Genomic DNA, 17,834 nt, shown 5'->3' with positions numbered 1-17,834 from the left:
AATTTACGTTAAAAATGCTCCAAAATATTAACAATTCGACAGGAAATATACTAAATTATGTAAGAAATAATGACTTACCGGCGAAACACCATCTGTCCGTGGCGAAGGCGAAAACGACCAAAAATACGGCAACTAGAAGAATTAATACTGCTACCACGATACCGACGATTGCACCAGTGTCGAGCTCTACGCCTATAAGAAATAAAAATATAATCAGTACAAAATAAAATAGTAAAAAAAAATACAAAATAAATACCGACTTCAATAAAAACTTTTTCCAAGTCTGACAAATACTACGCTGAATACTGCATTACCCGTCAGTTGCACAAAGGTCCATTAAAATTAAAGCCTCATTAAATCTATTGCTATCACTTTTTATCTTGTTGACAAAGAAAGAGACAGCAATAGATTTAAAGAAGCTTTAACTTTAATGGACCTTTGTGCAATTGACGGTAAAAGCGGTCCAGCTAAACGTAGAATAAGCACAAACATGCCTACATACATACAGGTCAAACTGAGAACGTTCTTTGTTGAAGTCGGTTAGAAAGACAATCAAAATCAACAATAACTTTAATGACACTAGTTCGGAAAAATGAAAATAAAATCCAGGTAATGTTTCCCATGATTTGTCGCTTGTACACAATGAAAGAAATGGTTTGAAATCAATATGATTTAAAAACATGACTAAGATTATCCCATTTATATGAAAAGAAAAATAATAGGTATTATTATTTTAGAGAGTTTAAGAAAAATTATCATCTTCCGATCGAGCCTTTTTCCCAACTATGTTGGGGTCGGCTTCCAGTCTAACCGGATGCAGCTGAGAACCAGTGCTTTAGAAGAAGCAAGGAGAAACTTTAAGAAAAAATAAAATAAATAAGAAGTAGTATGTTTCTAAGAAATATTAAAGTAGATTTTTATTTCTTTCAGTAATAATCCGATTCCATCTCTTGATATCTATTTGGTAAGTAACATTGTATACAAAATAAAACTATCTTTATATTATACAATCAACTACGCGGTATCCGATATTTTTAAATAATGCATTTTCATGCAATCCAATAATTTAGGATAAAAAAAAATCCAAATCAATTTTTACAAAAATATATTGTCATGCTAAAAAATCTATTCATGCCGTATAATTTACACATCAAAAATAGACAGCTATTTATATATTTTTTTCCATAAAATAAGGAAAGAATTATGCATAGACTCATGCTTCTAGAAGATAGAAGAAGTTAGATAGGATTTAGAAAAAAAACCGCAATATCAAAAATCAAATCTAAAATCAAAATCTCAATATTTATAATAAAACACATACTTTACCAATCTCCTAAGTCTAATTTCGAAAAAATCTTACAAATACAAAAAAATATAGTTCATTCCCAAAGCGTTCATTCAATTCGTTCCTGAATGTAATCTTACCATAAATGTCTAAAACCAAATATGATGACTTCGCTTTCCGTGCTGTTGGGAATACAAGACTTTATCAATATTTGTTTAGCATTTAAAACTTAAGTTACCCCTCAATGAAGTTGTGAAGCCGAATTATTACTTCTCAATTTACTTTAAAGTTACGTATTTCAACCGAGTTATGTAAAATCTATATATCTTTTCCTCAATTGCATTAATTAACATTTTTATCTGATATCAATGCCGATTTCATTAACATTGTCAGGTAAATAACTCCAAGTTTCTTCAGCATAAACTAACTATCCCAAAATTCTGTTGATACTATTAGTACCGCCTACAAGTCCGTAAAAAATGACGAATTTTAACTCCATACTGTATTACGAAAATCCCCGAATATCCTAACTATCCCAATTGTCCGCTTTCTCCGACTATGTCATTCTCCAACTATTAAAAGTCATTAAAACTTAAACTTCTGTAATGGTACAGGTGATTTATTAATTTATAAAAGTTTTTGTTTTATTTATAAGGAGCTTATGAAGAATATTCTCCCGTCAAATAGGCATCCCCCAACTATCCCTAACTATCCACCGCCTATCCTCAACTATCCACTCACCAGCAGGTTCATCCATAGTGCTGATCCTCACAGGGAACTCCTCCCGTCCCAGCCCGTTGTCCACGCGCAGGTAGTATGTCCTGTCCACATCCTCCTTGGTAATGCGAGCCAGGATCAACGTGATGTTGTAGTAGCCGCTACCCTGGGGGTAGAAAAGGATATTAATATCATGTAAAAAACTTAAATAATACCGAGATATTTTCATTCATTCATCATTCATCTCAGCCATAGGACGTACACTGCTTAACATACCTATACATACACCGAGATATTAACATGGCAAAACACATCCTAAAACCATCTCATCATTAGCTGAACCCTCAGATCTTACCAGCAGCAGAGGTTCCAACGCGGTGATCTCTCCGACCTGCCTGGGAGCCATCAGCACCTGGTCTCCGATGGACCACTCAGCATTCGGCTTGGGGTTCGCTCTGACGGTCACATTCAGTCTACCTTCAGCTCCCAACTTCAAGCCGAAGATGGTGATTAGACCTGATTCTTGGCGTTTTGGGGGGTCTGTGGAAGAAACGTCAGTCATATCATTAAGGTAATTTAAAGTAAATGGCTGATCGGATTTTGGTGGAACTTGGCAGTAATATAGCTATAATAAAATAATAACATATACGCTACTTCTTATCAGGGTGCAGGAAGTTAGTTCACTTTGAAAGCGGGTGAAACCGAGAGCGGGAGCTAGTCTTATGATGTCCTCCTAGCCGATTATCGGCTACGGCGGCTGTTCTCATGTAAGGAGATTAGCCAACTGCGCAGGACATATTATAGTGCACAAGCATTTGCTTGGACACAGGTGCACTCCCTATTCCTTCACTCTCATAGCCCGATGGGACGGCAATCCGACACGACCGGAAAGAGATCAGGCGCAGGACCGACATTTACGTGCTCTCCGATGCACGGGTGAATCAATCACCAACTTCCAGGCTTCGGGCTGCTTTGTGAAAGTCTTCTAAAACCCACAAAGCGATTTCGGCCCGACTCGGGAATCGAACCCGAGACCTCGTGCTCAGCAGCCACACTTGCGACAGCTAGACCAACGAGCTAGTCTTATGATGAAATATTAATAGTCAGTTTTGCACTCTAAAGGCTCCGAAGCTACTGAACTAATTTGAAAAATTCTTTCACATTTTGAAAGCTATACTATCCTCAAGTAAAATAGACTATATTTTATCCAGGTGCAGGAAGTTGTCCCCTCAAAAAGTTTGAAAATGCTACTTACATTGCACATGCAATTGCCGGGTAACTTCCATGGGTTTCTCCAAAGCTTCATGTTCAGCTCTGCAGACCAGCTTCTTGGCGTCATCCTCATCAGTCAGGGTTTTGCTCACGTTCTGACTGATCGTCTGAAGGTCAGACCCTGGTTCTGATGTCACGACTGGCTGGTATACGCCTTGGAGGAGTTCCTCGGATCCTGGAAAATGCAAATTTGTTTTTTATGGAGTTAGATAGGAAGTATGTAATCCAAATATCTGGTAGGTAAATAAACATTTGCAGAAAACAATAATTTTCTCTTTTGAATTCTAATGTTATCCAATAATTTTATTATTTGGTAAGGTTATTATATTTTATGTTTTATTTATAGGTATATATTTTATGTTATGTAGTTTTATCTTTGCTTTGGTTAATGTTGTGCACTTTTAATTTTCTCTTCCCTATCGCATCTCTCTATCGCTCTAAGGTTTGCTGTTAGAGAACCCAGTTCTGGGTTAAGCTCGCCTTTGTACATGTCTTCTCTGTGTTGTGTGTGTTTTTGTGTACAATAAAGAATAATAATAATTGCGAAAGTTTGGATGTTTGCATGTTTGTTCTTTTACCACGTAAATACATTTAAATGGATTGCGATGAAACTTGGCAGTAATATAGCTACGCAATATAACATTATAGGCTTCTTTTTACCTACATATGTGCGGGAAGCAGTTATCTTGGGACGCGGGTAAAACCGCGAGCAGAAACTATATAAACTATTTATATAAAAGGGACTTTACCATTTGATAACCACAATTTTTAAAAGACAATACCAGTAAAACCACGGAATTTAAACCTAATCACCTATAGTCTCACTTCCCTTTTTTAACGACGTCAAAAATCATCAAATGACCCCTCCCGCTGTGGGTTAGCAGCGGTGAGGGAGTGTCAGACTCTTACTGACTAAAAACCGTTGTGTTCCGTCATAGGCCTTTTATGTACCAGGGCCGCGGTATCTCTTTCGAACAACCCGCAGCCCCGGTAGTCTCACTTACCTAAGAACCACGTGATCTTGGCAGCTGGTCTTCCATTGGGCACCACGCATTGCGCCATGAATTTATCTCCGTCTCTGAAGGTCGGCTGCTGTGGGGAGTTCAGGATAGGTGTTCCTGGCGCTCCTGTGGGTTAAATAGTTCATTAAAACCATGGCAAAAAGTCAGGTTTGTTGTATGGGACCCCCATTGCAGTAATAGTTTTCAGTTCTTGATGTTCAACTGCGAAAATTTCTACCATCTAGCTACCACGGTTTTTAAGGCACGGCCCACGGGTGTATCAATAGCCAACTTCGAGACTCCGGACTGCTTTGTGAAAGTTTCTTGTAAGCCACCCGATAGTGGGGTGGTTATTAGACTTTCTGGCTTCTAATTACCCGTAACGACTGCCAAAGATGTTGAAATGCTAGCTGGGACCCACCAGTTTAACATGCCTTCCAAAATACGACAAAATTTTTCCATAGGACAAATTCAAATAGATCTACCATAAACTTTTCTGAGATTTTTTTATTTCAAATGAGCTTTTGCAGACTCTTATGAAAAAGTGTCTCATTGCACGGTTCCAAAAAGTTGGTCTCATGGAGAAGAGCCGGCAAAAAACTCCATGGACACTCTCTCTGTTACATAACGTTAGTAATTATGGGTGATACATACTTGCTACCAGCAGCCTCATGGTCCCCACAAGCTCGATGCTTCCGGAGGGGGGCGGCAGAACACACGTGATGTTGCCATTCCACTCCTCCTTGATATTCTTGATCAGGGCACCACATTCACCAGCCTGGAGAAGAAGAGAAGGGTATTTAGTGAGTGCTTGAGCACCTGCCATGAAATTTCTCCTCTATCTAAAAGTTAACTGGTAGAGAATGCCTAAGGCGTTAAGTCCGCCTTTATACATTGTTTTTTTTTTTTGTAAAATGTGTGCAAAAAGTATTAAAAAAAGAGTCGTGGTTAGGATATGTTCAGCAGTAGAAGAAGTCTTCGCGTCATTAAAATACCTTTAAGTATTTCCTCAGCACTTTCAAGGAACTACTTTTCTCTGTAAGTTTTGAAGTTCTAAAAGTGATGTTTAGCAGCCAAGTTTGAATGAATGATTTTGAGACGAAGAATAAGAACTCCTATGTTCGTCTCCCAGTTCTAGCTTGGTTCAGCCAAATCGGGTCAGCCGTTCTTAAATTATATAGTGTAACTAACACTTTCTTTAATTTATGTAAATGGAATACAGACAAGAAACAAATACTGAAAGTAAAATGCAAATTACCCGCATACGAAAAACGAATGTAATCAAATTGGGTGTCGATTAATTAATTGCGCAAATAAACTTGACATACATAAAAAGGTAAATGTATATGTAAAGAAATTTTGTCTGTCTACAAAAAACAGTTTAAGTAGCTGAAAGTAAACCTGACCAATATAAGCTTATTTATCCTGGTGAGGGAAGCAGTTCTATACCGTCGCGGTTGAAACCACGGTAAACAGCTAGTATACTCTTATATTATAAAGAGAAAATTCTTTTTGTTTATTTGTACCTTTACCTACTACCGAAAAAAATAATTAAAAAAATATTTCACAGTTGGAAAGCTACACTATCCCCGAGTAACATAGGCTATATTTTATCCCGGTACGGGAAGAAGTGCCCTAGGGTCGCTAGTGAAACCGTCCACGGCCGATTTCGGCCACGGCGGCTGTTCTCATTTAAGGAGATCAGCCAGCTGCGCAGGACATATTATAGTGCACGAGCATTTGCGCAGACACAGGTGCACTCCCTATTCCTTCACTCTCATAACCCGATGGGACGGCAATCCGACACGACTGGAAAGAGTTCAGGCGCAGGACCGACATTTACGTGCTCTCCGATGCACGGGTGAATCAATCACCAACTTCCAGACTACGGGCTGCTTTGTGAAAGTTTAAGAAAACAGTGAAACCGTAGTGATCGGCTAGTTATAATTAAGTAGAGGTTTACCTTGAGCCCCTGTCCTGCATAGACGACATCTCCCTGAAGGTTGTCAGGTATCAATCTGTAGGAAGTAGCGCCAACTGTCATTCTGAAACAGAACAAATAACATTTAGTATAATAACACATAAGCTACAGTACTCAAGCACTCGGAAGTATTCATTCATTCAATTATGATCATCATCAGTCGACCTAACTATGCGAGGGTCGGCTTTCAGTCTGACTAGATGCAGCTGAATACTAGTATGCCACATGGAGTTACAGTCTATCTGACCTCAACCCAGTTACCTGGACATTCCAATACCCCTTGGTCAGACAGATGTCAAATTTACTGGCTTCTGAGACCCCGTAACAACTGCCAGAGATGTTCAAATGACAGTCGGGAACATCATATATAAAGTGGCTTTCGGAATTATGGAGTAAATCGTCATGACATAGATGGTCATCTGTGGACCGACAGCGCTAAGAGTCGCTTAACCTTATGGTTTATAGATCCTGCTCTAGTATATAGAAATAATGTATCTGTCATTTCAACCAATTTTGATTCATTCATGGCCGAGATTTTTGCCAAATCTTTGTCAAAACTTAACACAAAAGCTTCTCAACTGACCTGCAAGAGTCGATGGGGTACGCCACCTTGCACAGCACGCTGAGCTCGTCTCCGATCCTCCTAACTGCTTCCCGAGGGGTGATCTCCACATTCTGACCTGGAAACAATGGAAAATATATTATTAGCATAACTTGTTGCGAGGACTCGACTCGAAGCCTTTGCCCAGCAGAGGGACAGTTCAGGCAGGAAAAAACAAAGTTAAGCACACATTTCAACTGGATCACGCGATGATACAATTTTCATCGCAAACACCTCCCGAAACGCGGGTGAAATTGCGGAGAACAGCTAGTACTTTGTAAATAATTTCTGTGTTCATCAGTCAATGCTTGTGCAGTTGTTTTATGTCACGAAAGCGGGTGAGCCTTACTTGTGTGTGTAAATATAGAAACACATTATCTCTGTCTCGACGAGTCATAGATAGTCAATTGATCATTAATTCAATGAAAAGAATACCGAATATTTTTTAGGATTTCGTTAGCAATATACTAGGTAAAATGTATAGCTTATAAAAGCTAGGCCGTATTTCAAAAGCTTCAATATTTTTTGAGATTAATCCTACGCACCAAACAAACTGCTCTTGGTGAGTAAAAATAATATTGCTACATAAAATAAAAACGTCCTTTGCATAGTTCAAACCGGAAGTAAGCGGATAGAAGCGGATATACCCGGATAGAAGCGGATTGAACCGGAATAAACTGGCCCGATGCAAATGGCGTGCCATGTAGTTTTAGAAGCAATACTTCTCATGGTGGAATGGATTTTTTCGCCAAGTTTTGAGAAAATGAACTCTTACAAGAAAATAATAATTTAGGAATAATTTGCTTCATTCTGTAAAAAATATAGCTTCCTACTTATTATGACAATCTGATTAGAAAGTAACTTAGTATACCGATGTGTACTAGACATAGATAAGTCGATATTTCCAAATTACTATGAACTAATGTAGCTTCTTTAAGTTACAATCGTATTTTGAAATGGATTTTTCGAAACAATTGGATGGTCTCGATCGAGCAAGTGCTATTAATAATTTTCAGTAGATAATTTAGACTGAAAAACAAAGTTGAAAACTGACCTATACCACTATATTTCCATCAATAGACATGAATGCATACAATAACATTATTATGCACCTACTACTACATCTGCCTACCTTCATTGGAATACTACACCGGTACTCTGACCAGCCAAGTTGGGAGAGCCCAAGTTTATCCAATCTCACTTCGAGTTTGTATAGTCGGCAACAAGAGTTCAAATTCAACGATTATTCAGGATCTACTTAGTGGTATTTGTGAAAATCTTACAGTGTTTCATAGCCCATTTATCGAGGAAGGCTATAGGCTATTTTTTAATCGGGGTCGCGGAATACTTTCCACAGGATATGAGTGAAACTTTTGGTGGAAGCTAGTAGCATACTTAATAATGATTGCAAAAAATAAAACCGACTCCCAAAAACAATGAAAAGCAAAAAAACTATTCTTAGGTGCATCGGCCTAGAAGTCTAGAAGATAGCCTAGAAGAAAAAAAAAGATCCCGACGAATTGAGAACCTCCTCCTTTTTGGGAAGTCGGTTAAAAATACAATTGATAATCTCCTCTTTTTTTTAGAAGTCGGTTCATTACAAAATAATGTACGATTAAAATCTCCCCGATAGTCATTTTCACAACTACATAACAAAATAATCTAGCTATCAAAGAGTAACAAAAGTTGCTAAACACAGTTTTCACATTTAAGACAATTCAGTATGCAGGCATTTTATCATTGCGCTCATAGACTTTTGTAGCTGACTGTACATAGGTATATTCAAAGTTTTGAGACCTGTATTTTGAAACTGGGTATAGTAGAATAGTTTTCATTGGAGTTCTTTAAACAGCAATGCATTTGATTACAAAAGTCATAAGCCGTGAAGTAACTGGGAGTTGGTGATTGACACACCCGTGCATCGGAGAGTACGTTAATGTCGGTCTTGCTTGTGATCTCTCTCCGGTGGTGTCAGATTGCCGTCCCATCGCGTTATGAGAGTGAAGGAATAGTAAGTGCACCTGTGTCCAAGCAAATGTGCGTGCACTATAATATGTCCTGCGCAGCTGGCTGATCTCCTTACATGAGAAGACAACAGTCGCCGTAGCCGATAATCGGCTAGGAGGACATCATCATCATAACATACATTAAATAGTGGAGCATTGCACTCGTGCGAAGCCGGGGCGGATCGCTAGTATCAGTAGAAAAGGATCGTATTTTTAAATGTTTTTGAAAATAAAATGGGGTATAATTTAGGCGATCACCAAAAATATTTTTAAGAATCTAAGCTGAGGCACCAAATAAAATAAACAACTCCAAAAAAAATAAATTGACTTTAATAAAAGGGCACTAAAGTATATAATATTATGATCCAAAAAAAATAAAATAACATCAGAAAAATCGCAAATCTCGCACAAATATTATTTTTGGTTCCCAAAATGGATTAATGGTCACCAAATTCTATCCAACTAAAAGATTAATATTACTACCAAAAATCAAAGTTAGTGACGAAAACGAATCGCTGCAAAACCGACTCCACGTAGTCTTGTCTGCCCTACCCCTAGAGTGCAATTCAAAACCGCGTAGGCGCGGAGGGGCGAGACGGCCTGCGAGCTGAGGCGCAGGTAGTTTCAGCGCTCGCCGCCGCGGCTGAGGCTGGCCGGCTCCGCCGGCCAGCAATCCGAAGCCGCGGTGGTGAGCGTGAAAACCATCTGCGACGATAAGCTCGCATGGGACCGCCGGAGCCACGCAGCGCCGGAGCCGTGACAGAAGCCATGCTTGCTGCATGTTGCGTGCTTACTTTTTAAACGTACTGAGTTACACACAAATTCATATAACAATAAATAAGCGACGTACGTTTGGGAACCCCAGTATATTAATTGGTATTTGGGAAATATTCTAGCGATCGTTAGCTTTTTTAGTCTAACAAAAATGGCCAAATTAGGAGTCATGGTATTACATAATTGGTAACATCTAAGTAGTGACAATATATAATATTTGGTCTAAAGTGTATTTTAAAGCCGTCCATATATTTTTTTAGTAGTCAATTATACGAAAAAATGGTTTTATTGAATAATATTTTTGGAAACGTTATTTGGTGACCATTTATCCATTTTGGTAACCGTTTAGATTTTTTTTGGTAGTAAAATAGGTACTTTTTTGGGCGGTGTTTAAACACAAGCCAATAAAATGTCGGATATATTTATTTGGTGAGTCTGCAAATGATGTTGTTTCAACACAAACGTATTCAATGAATTCCAATTTTTAATTAAACAGTTTTTTTTTTGTAGAGAAATGAAATATTTATTTAAAAAGCGTGATACCACAGTTTTTCCATTTTGTTTTTTTAATAAAATAAAAACTTTTACAATGTGTAGAAATATTTTTGGGAAATCCATTTCAAATTGGTTAGCTTTTGAAAATGCTATTATTTATTGGTATCTAACAATAATCTGTATTTCTATACTGATAATATAATAGACAGGAAACATTTTTTTTGTACGTTTGTATCCTAAAGAATCCGAAATTTGAAAAATTCATTCACTGTTTTATCAATGTGGTTGGTAAACTACACTATTCCCGAGTAAAGAAAGAAAGTGTAGCTTTCTATTAAAATCAAATCGGTTCAATATTTTCGGAGCCTTTAGGGTTCAAACAAATTTACAAAGAAATGTAATGCTAAATACCTATTTTATTATACATATTTGTATAGATTAATAGAAAAATTCAACATGTCTACGTGAACTACCCTACACTTTACCCGACACACGTAGAGAGAAGTAATGAAACATTTCACGGAAATGTGCTGTGTACCCCGAAGGCGACAGGATATTGTGTCACACTCGCCTGCAGGTAGAGTACACCTACACTGAATTCGGTGCAAATTCAATGTGGGTACTGTCACAGATTACTGTACTATGTCTTTTTTACTCGTTGGTCATATAGGGGATAGATTAGAATCTCTTTTAACTCTTCTAACTTCTACTGCCAAGTTACATTTAAAATCCTTTCATTAGTTTTTGAGTAAGAGATTATCAAGCATCCTTACTTTCAATCTTACTAGCGTTTATAATATTATGTAGTAGATATGCGAAAGTAACTAATCTGTGTTTCACGCAATCACGTCTTTCATCATCATCATCTCAGCCATAGGACGTCCACTGCTGAACATAGGCCTCCCCCTTAGATCTCCACAGATACCTGTTGGAGGCGACCTGCATCCAGCGTCTTCCGGCGACCTTTATAAGGTCGTCTGTCCACCTTGTTGGTGGACGTCCTACGCTGCTTTTTTTTTTGCTGTGGCAACATTATGAGCAGGTCGTGAAAAAACGGCTCTGCAGATAATTTTTATTCTAAAAATATAAATCTAGTGCTAATTTAAGTTAATTGTGCAATTAAAATAGATAAAACTATCAAATTATTGTTAAACTTAGTTTTGTTCTCGTGTTCGTGACGACGTTTGCAATTTCAAACAAGTTTATAATCAGCTGTTCAATGTGCCGGCTGTCAAAAGGATAAAGTTTGAATATTACTTCAAACCCGGGGAGTATAGTGTTTTTATTTTAATAACATTGTCGTGTACACAACATTACACCAACAATACACTACACCCAAAGCAATACACGGCTCATTGTTATGAGCTACTGTCATTGCAGTGCACACCGGCACAGTTAGTGTCTCATTCTGCCTTCAACTTGTGAAAACAGAATTGACGACGATAACGTTCGCCTACACACAATAACATTACAAATTACTCTGCCACCAATAAATTTTGCTGTAAAACCTTGACATTGCTGACCTACAAGATTGTACTATTTGATTGACCTTTATTACAAAAATCCCAACTTTGTATAATGTTGTTTACCACACTTATGCTTTAGCCTAGTATTTTGCATAACTGTGTAATCAATATCTAATTGTTGCGAACCTTCCATATCATATACTTTCCCCTTTCTTTATTTAAAAATTAATAAAAAGCTTACCCTCCATTTTGATATAAAAAATATAATCTTATAGTCCACTTCTATATTTTCCAAATTTCACAAATCCCTATACCTTTACAGTCTATTTCCTTTGTTCACTAACACATTAATCAACATCTTTAAAGCTATTCTTTAACTTTTTAGGTACTAACAATACAACAATTAGAGATGATGACCCGTAGAGCCACAGTCAAAGACATGGAAGAAAAACTCAGAGCTGCGCTGAGGGAACTCGAGTCAACTAAAACCTTGTGCAAGCAGCTACTCCAAGAGAGGGATGACAGTGAAGTCGAAGTGAAGAACATAATCGACAAAAACACTTCCCTCAAGAGTGAGTTGGCCGAGCTGCACATACAGTACATGGATGTGCTCGACCAGTACACTCAGCTTCAACAAGAGATGTCCTCGTTCCATCAGTGCAGTGACACCCATGAATTGGCTTTACAGCGCATCACAGAATTAGAACAGGAGTTATGTAATGCCCATAAGGCTTTATCTATATTAGAATGTAGTAAGATTAATGAACAGGTTACTAATACTTGCAACCTTTTTGATGAGTTAGTTGCCTGTAGGTCAGATAAGGTACCATGTAGGTTAGCTGAAACTATTGACTTGACTGGTGATGATACCATTCCAATATGTCCTGTAGTTATGATGAGTCATAATAAATTAAAGAAATATATTAAAATCAATAAATTCATTAAACGGTCAAAGAGATATGTAAAAAAACAACATCTCTTAAAATTAAACATTTCTCTTAGGAAGGACCGTATTAGCTTAACTAAGACACTGAATTCCTGTACTGCTGAATTAGAATATTATAAATCTATTTATGAGATGGAAACCCAGCAGCTCCAAAACGATTTAAAATACAAGGAGTCTTTGTTAAAGGATATTTTTAGTAAATATGAGTCTTCTCAAGAACAACTAAGCAAGCGGTTATTTGAGGCAGTGGAGCTGATGGACCTGGTGAAGTCCAACACAGAGAGGTATGAGTCTCTGACAAACAGCCTTTCATGTGATAGTGCAAGCCAACCATCACCTTCAATACCATTGCCTGATATATCTGTACCTACAACTGCTACAGAGAATATTCATATGCAAAAATGTAATACTTTGCTCTTCACAGATGCATTGGGTGCTGGCTTTGGAAAAATTTTACACAATTACCTTAGCCATCACTTTACTAATCACAGTTACCATGACATAACTTTTAACCAAATTGTTGAGAAAATTAGCAGTACAACATTAGATAGTAATTCTATAATAGTTCTATTGTTAGGCAGTAGTTATGGTACAACAAAAGAGGACATTGTGAAAGGTATTGACACCTTACTTAGTTTGAATATGGGAAAATTAATGTTATGTGCTTTTCCTTATTCTGATAGTTTTTCAGAATATCAAAATAAATGTATATTTAATTTAAACTGCACATTACACATGTTGACATGTTGTCATAGCGACAAACTTTTATATTTTGACACTAATAAGTTTATTAGTGATTTCACATTGATCAAGGGAGCAGTATCTGTTCCTGGTAGTTGCAGACACACTATTGCTATGTTGATAGCCTATAATATTGACAATATTATATCTAATATAATAAACTATAGGGTAAGGGACGAGGGTATGCTGTATAGTTACACTAACAGCACACTGATAGATTGTTGTATGATGACGTCGTGTACGAAGGGGGGTCCACAAATACTATCTACCACCACTACCACCACCACCAATATGTTAGAACATTCTAACCATATTGAACACACCGGTAACATAGATTCTTCTATGCAAGTTTTATCATTTGTGGAGAACACTCCTGATATAAATAATTTAAACTAATTATTAAGACAACAGAAGATATTCCAGTATTTAATAATTTTAAAGATAGTAGCAAGTTATCTTCTGGCGACTTAGTTAGTTGTAAAAAACATAAGAGTGAGCAACATATTTTAAAACTTTTCAACCAAAATATTCAGAGTTGCTCTTCTAAACTTCTTGAAATAGAATTAGTTTTAGAACAAACCAAGTTTGATGTAATTTGTATTACAGAACATTGGCTGAAAGATTATCAAGTAGAATCTATTAATTTTGAGAATTATTCTGTAGCTAGTTACTTTAGCCGGAAATCCATGATACATGGTGGCTCCTTAATATTAGTAAAAAATCCTATTAAATATAAAGTAAGAAAAGATATAGTTGATATGTCAGTGGAACATAATATTGAATTGTCCTGTGTTGAGCTAGATAAGCATGTGTTAGTGTGTGTCTACAGACCACCGCAACACCAGAATCTTGGTGTATTTGATTCTGTCATGGAAGATGTCTTGAAAAAAGTCAGTAGCAGTAGTAAGTCAGTCATTATATGTGGCGATTTCAATATTAATATTTTAGAAAGTAATATTGTAAGTTCGAGTTTCTTAAATCTTTTTAAATCATTTAATATGCGTAACGTTTTCGAAGAACCTACTAGGATAACACCAACTACTGCTACTTGTATAGATAATGTTTTTTGCAGCTGTGAGTACCTACATAAGGAAATAGTGAATTACTTGCCCTCTGATCACAGCGGACAAGTTGTCACTTTTCGCACTAACTCTCCACCAGAGAAAACACAAATAAAATTTAGGGAATATACTTTAAAAAAAATCGATAAATTCAATCAAACTTTAGGTGATAAACTGTGTGCACATAGCTTAAATCTTAAAAATTCAAGTGATATTTACGCCGATTTTTTCTCTATATTAAACAAACAATTCAACTTAGCTTTTCCAGTTAAAACTAAAATGATTAAGTCCAAGTTCTTATTTAGTGACTGGGCAACTCCTGGTATTCGTAAAAGTAGACAAAAGCTGTTTGAACTTTATGGTTTAAAGCCTTATAGCACCGATCCAAGTTTCCGTGACCACGTCTCAAAATATTCGAAAATATTTAAAAACGTTTGTAAACAGGCTAAATCTATTCATATTAGAAATAAAATAAAAAATTCTAAGGATAAAATAAAAACAACTTGGACAGTAATTAATAACGAAACAGGTAGGCGAAAAGTTCGCAAAACTGATTTTAGCCTAGAAACTCATAAAGGCCTCATCAACGGTAACCTTGAAGTAGCTCAAGAGTTTGAAGCATTCTTCACCAAAATACCTTTCGAAACTACAAAATCATTAAATTCTTCAACCGCCGTATCTATCGATTTACTCAAAACAAATGTAAAGCCATGCAGTTCAGTATTTAAATTTCAACATACCAGCCCCGAGGCTGTTGTTAAGGCCTTTAAAGATCTTAAAATAAAATCAACAGAAGATCTTTGGGGTATGTCTGTCAAGGTGTGTAGGTCAATTATTGAAACTATTGCACCCTATTTAGCTTACATCTTTAATGTTAGCGTAGACCAAGGCGTGTTTCCTGATCTAATGAAACACAGTAAAGTAGTACCTTTATTTAAATCGGGAAATAGCAAAGAATCAAACAACTATAGACCCGTTTCTGTTTTACCGGTTCTCAGCAAGGTATTCGAAAAGTTGATGCTTGCACAAATGTTGCGCCATTTCAATAAAAACTTCATTTTTCATAACGAACAATACGGTTTCACCAAAGGTCGCTGTACAACCGATGCTGGTGTAACTTTGATCAAGCACATCTTTAAGGCTTGGGAGGAAGCTGAAGACTCGATTGGAATTTTCTGCGATCTCTCAAAAGCGTTTGACTGCGTAAATCACGAAACGCTTTTGCAGAAGCTAGAGCATTACGGAATCAAAGATACATCCCTCCAGTTATTAAAATCGTATCTAAACGATCGGCAACTTAAAGTTCAAGTAAACGGCGTAAATTCACTAGGCTCAATGATGGCAATGGGCGTACCACAAGGTTCCATATTAGGTCCGTTCCTCTTTTTAGTTTATATTAATGATTTGCCCTATCTATTTGATAATCAACCTAGGATGGTGTTGTTTGCCGATGATACCTCTCTTATTTTTAATATTGATCGACGTAGACGTAACCTAGACGACGTAAACAATTCCATTATCCAGGTTCAAAATTGGTTCAACGCAAATAACTTGGCTCTTAATGAAAAAAAAACAAAATGCATTCGATTTTCATTGCCAAATGTAAAAAGTAGTGAATGTGACATAATACTCAATAGTCAAAAACTAGAATTTATAAATCAGACAGTTTTCCTGGGAATCACTCTTGACAAAAAACTACAATGGGGACCCCACATAACATCTCTTGCGGGTCGTCTTAGCTCGGCCGCCTATGCTATTAGAAAGATGAGGCAGCTAGCGGACGTAGAAACAGCTAGACTGGTATATTTTAGTTACTTCCACAGCATCATGTCGTACGGCATTCTGCTGTGGGGACGAGCTGCTGACATTGAATGCATATTTATCTTACAAAAGCGAGCGGTCAGAGCTATGTACAACTTACGTGGTCGTGAATCTCTTAGGGAACTGTTTAAAAAAATTAATATCATGACCGTACCTTGCCAATTTATTTATGAAAATATCATGTATGTTAGAAAAAACTTACATTTGTTTGATAAAATATGTGATAGACATAATTATAACACTAGAAATAAAAATAAGTTAGCTATCCCGCAGTTTAGATTATCTAAAGTACATACATCTTTCATGGGATATTGTGTCAAATGTTATAATAAAATACCAGACAACATTCTGGAATTGAATGACTTGCGGTTTAAAACTCATATAAAAGCCACACTTTGTAAGCAAGCATATTATAAATTAGAAGATTACATTCAAGATAAAAATGCTTGGAAACATGCTGGTCCTGCTCCATAGGACATACTGACAATATCTAATTAATTAACAAATTAAAACTACACCAGCAAATAAAATTGTATTCATCTTTTGATTATTAAAATTTGTTTGTAACTTTGTACCAAAATATAAACCAATTTGTAAATGTGAACACCATGTAGCATTTTAATTGTCACTTTATCCTCATTTGTCTTTGCGATTCTACATGATCTTCACATGCTTTTACTGTATGTATCAATACATACAAACTGTAATACTATATTATTTTTAAAAAGAGTAACCATGGAGTTTCTTGCCCGTTCTTCTCCATAGGAAGCTACTTTTGGAATGGGCAACTAGAATCAAACTTAGTTATAATTTTGACGTTCATAAGTGCTTGTAAAGGCCTAAATGAAATAAATGATTTGACTTTGACTTTTTGACTTTGCTGCGCTTGCTAGTCTTCATATGTAAATACACAAACAATTTGAAAATTCTTCAAGTAAAAATATCACATTTTATCGTACTATTCAAACTATAAATTCAAGCCAGCATTAAAAAGCACATTCAATATATAAAACGAACAAACAAACAAGAAAGAAGTCGAACTAAATCCTATCCACGGAGTAAGGAAATATGAGCAGAGATAACATAAGGCAGGTAGGTCAGGCGCCTTCTACTAGGTCAAATATTTACAGTGGGCATGACCAAAATGATCAGTTACGAGTTAATCAACGAGGTCTTCTGGTTCTTTGAGGTAGGTACCTTTTTATATGATGGGAAATCTTCAAATGACCCGTTCTGTGTGTGCAACGTGAGGGAGAGACTCTTACTGACTAAAACCCATCATGTTCTTTCTTAAGCCCTTTATGTACCAGAACCGCGGTAACTCGCGCGAACAATCCCGCAGCCCCCTGCAGGGTCTTTCTGACAACGAATTTTGGTATTACAAAAAATGGTCGGGTTTAAAAAGCGTATAACTGCCCGAGTAACTGGGTTGAGGAGGTCAGATAGGGCAGTCGCTCCTTGTGGCACACTGGTACTCAGCTGCATCCAGTTAGACTGGAAGCCGAACCCAACATAGTTGGGAAAGGCTCGGGAGATGATGATGTGTCAAAAGCGTGTAAGGGCGTAGCTAGTAACGTTCCTCGTCCCCCGAACACCCGCATGTTGTCGCGCTACTTTCTTAGGAGATTTTCCGTTATGACATCTCCGCTAGTTATTTTGTTCTCCAT

The 17,834-nt window shown here is 36.9% G+C and overlaps 1 protein-coding gene across 5 annotated transcripts in view; it reads right to left on the bottom strand.

The window, feature by feature from the left end:
* LOC124643609 (fasciclin-3) overlaps positions 1-17,834 on the bottom strand; it is a 209,795-nt gene that overhangs the window by 11,576 nt on the left and 180,385 nt on the right. For all 5 annotated transcript variants that reach the window (XM_047182613.1, XM_047182614.1, XM_047182615.1 and 2 more), the window contains exons 3-10: positions 6,840-6,936; positions 6,239-6,320; positions 4,930-5,053; positions 4,279-4,401; positions 3,258-3,449; positions 2,358-2,542; positions 2,027-2,168; positions 79-192 (exon numbers count right to left, since the gene is read on the bottom strand). In XM_047182613.1, the coding sequence (XP_047038569.1) occupies positions 79-192; positions 2,027-2,168; positions 2,358-2,542; positions 3,258-3,449; positions 4,279-4,401; positions 4,930-5,053; positions 6,239-6,320; positions 6,840-6,936 (1,059 nt within the window). The remainder of the gene's footprint in view (positions 1-78; positions 193-2,026; positions 2,169-2,357; positions 2,543-3,257; positions 3,450-4,278; positions 4,402-4,929; positions 5,054-6,238; positions 6,321-6,839; positions 6,937-17,834) is intronic.

This window comes from Helicoverpa zea, chromosome 28 (assembly GCF_022581195.2).
Source record: "Helicoverpa zea isolate HzStark_Cry1AcR chromosome 28, ilHelZeax1.1, whole genome shotgun sequence".
Taxonomy (NCBI): domain Eukaryota; kingdom Metazoa; phylum Arthropoda; class Insecta; order Lepidoptera; family Noctuidae; genus Helicoverpa; species Helicoverpa zea.
The sequence above is the reverse complement of the archived record's forward strand: the minus strand, read 5'-3'. Positions and strand labels throughout refer to the sequence as shown.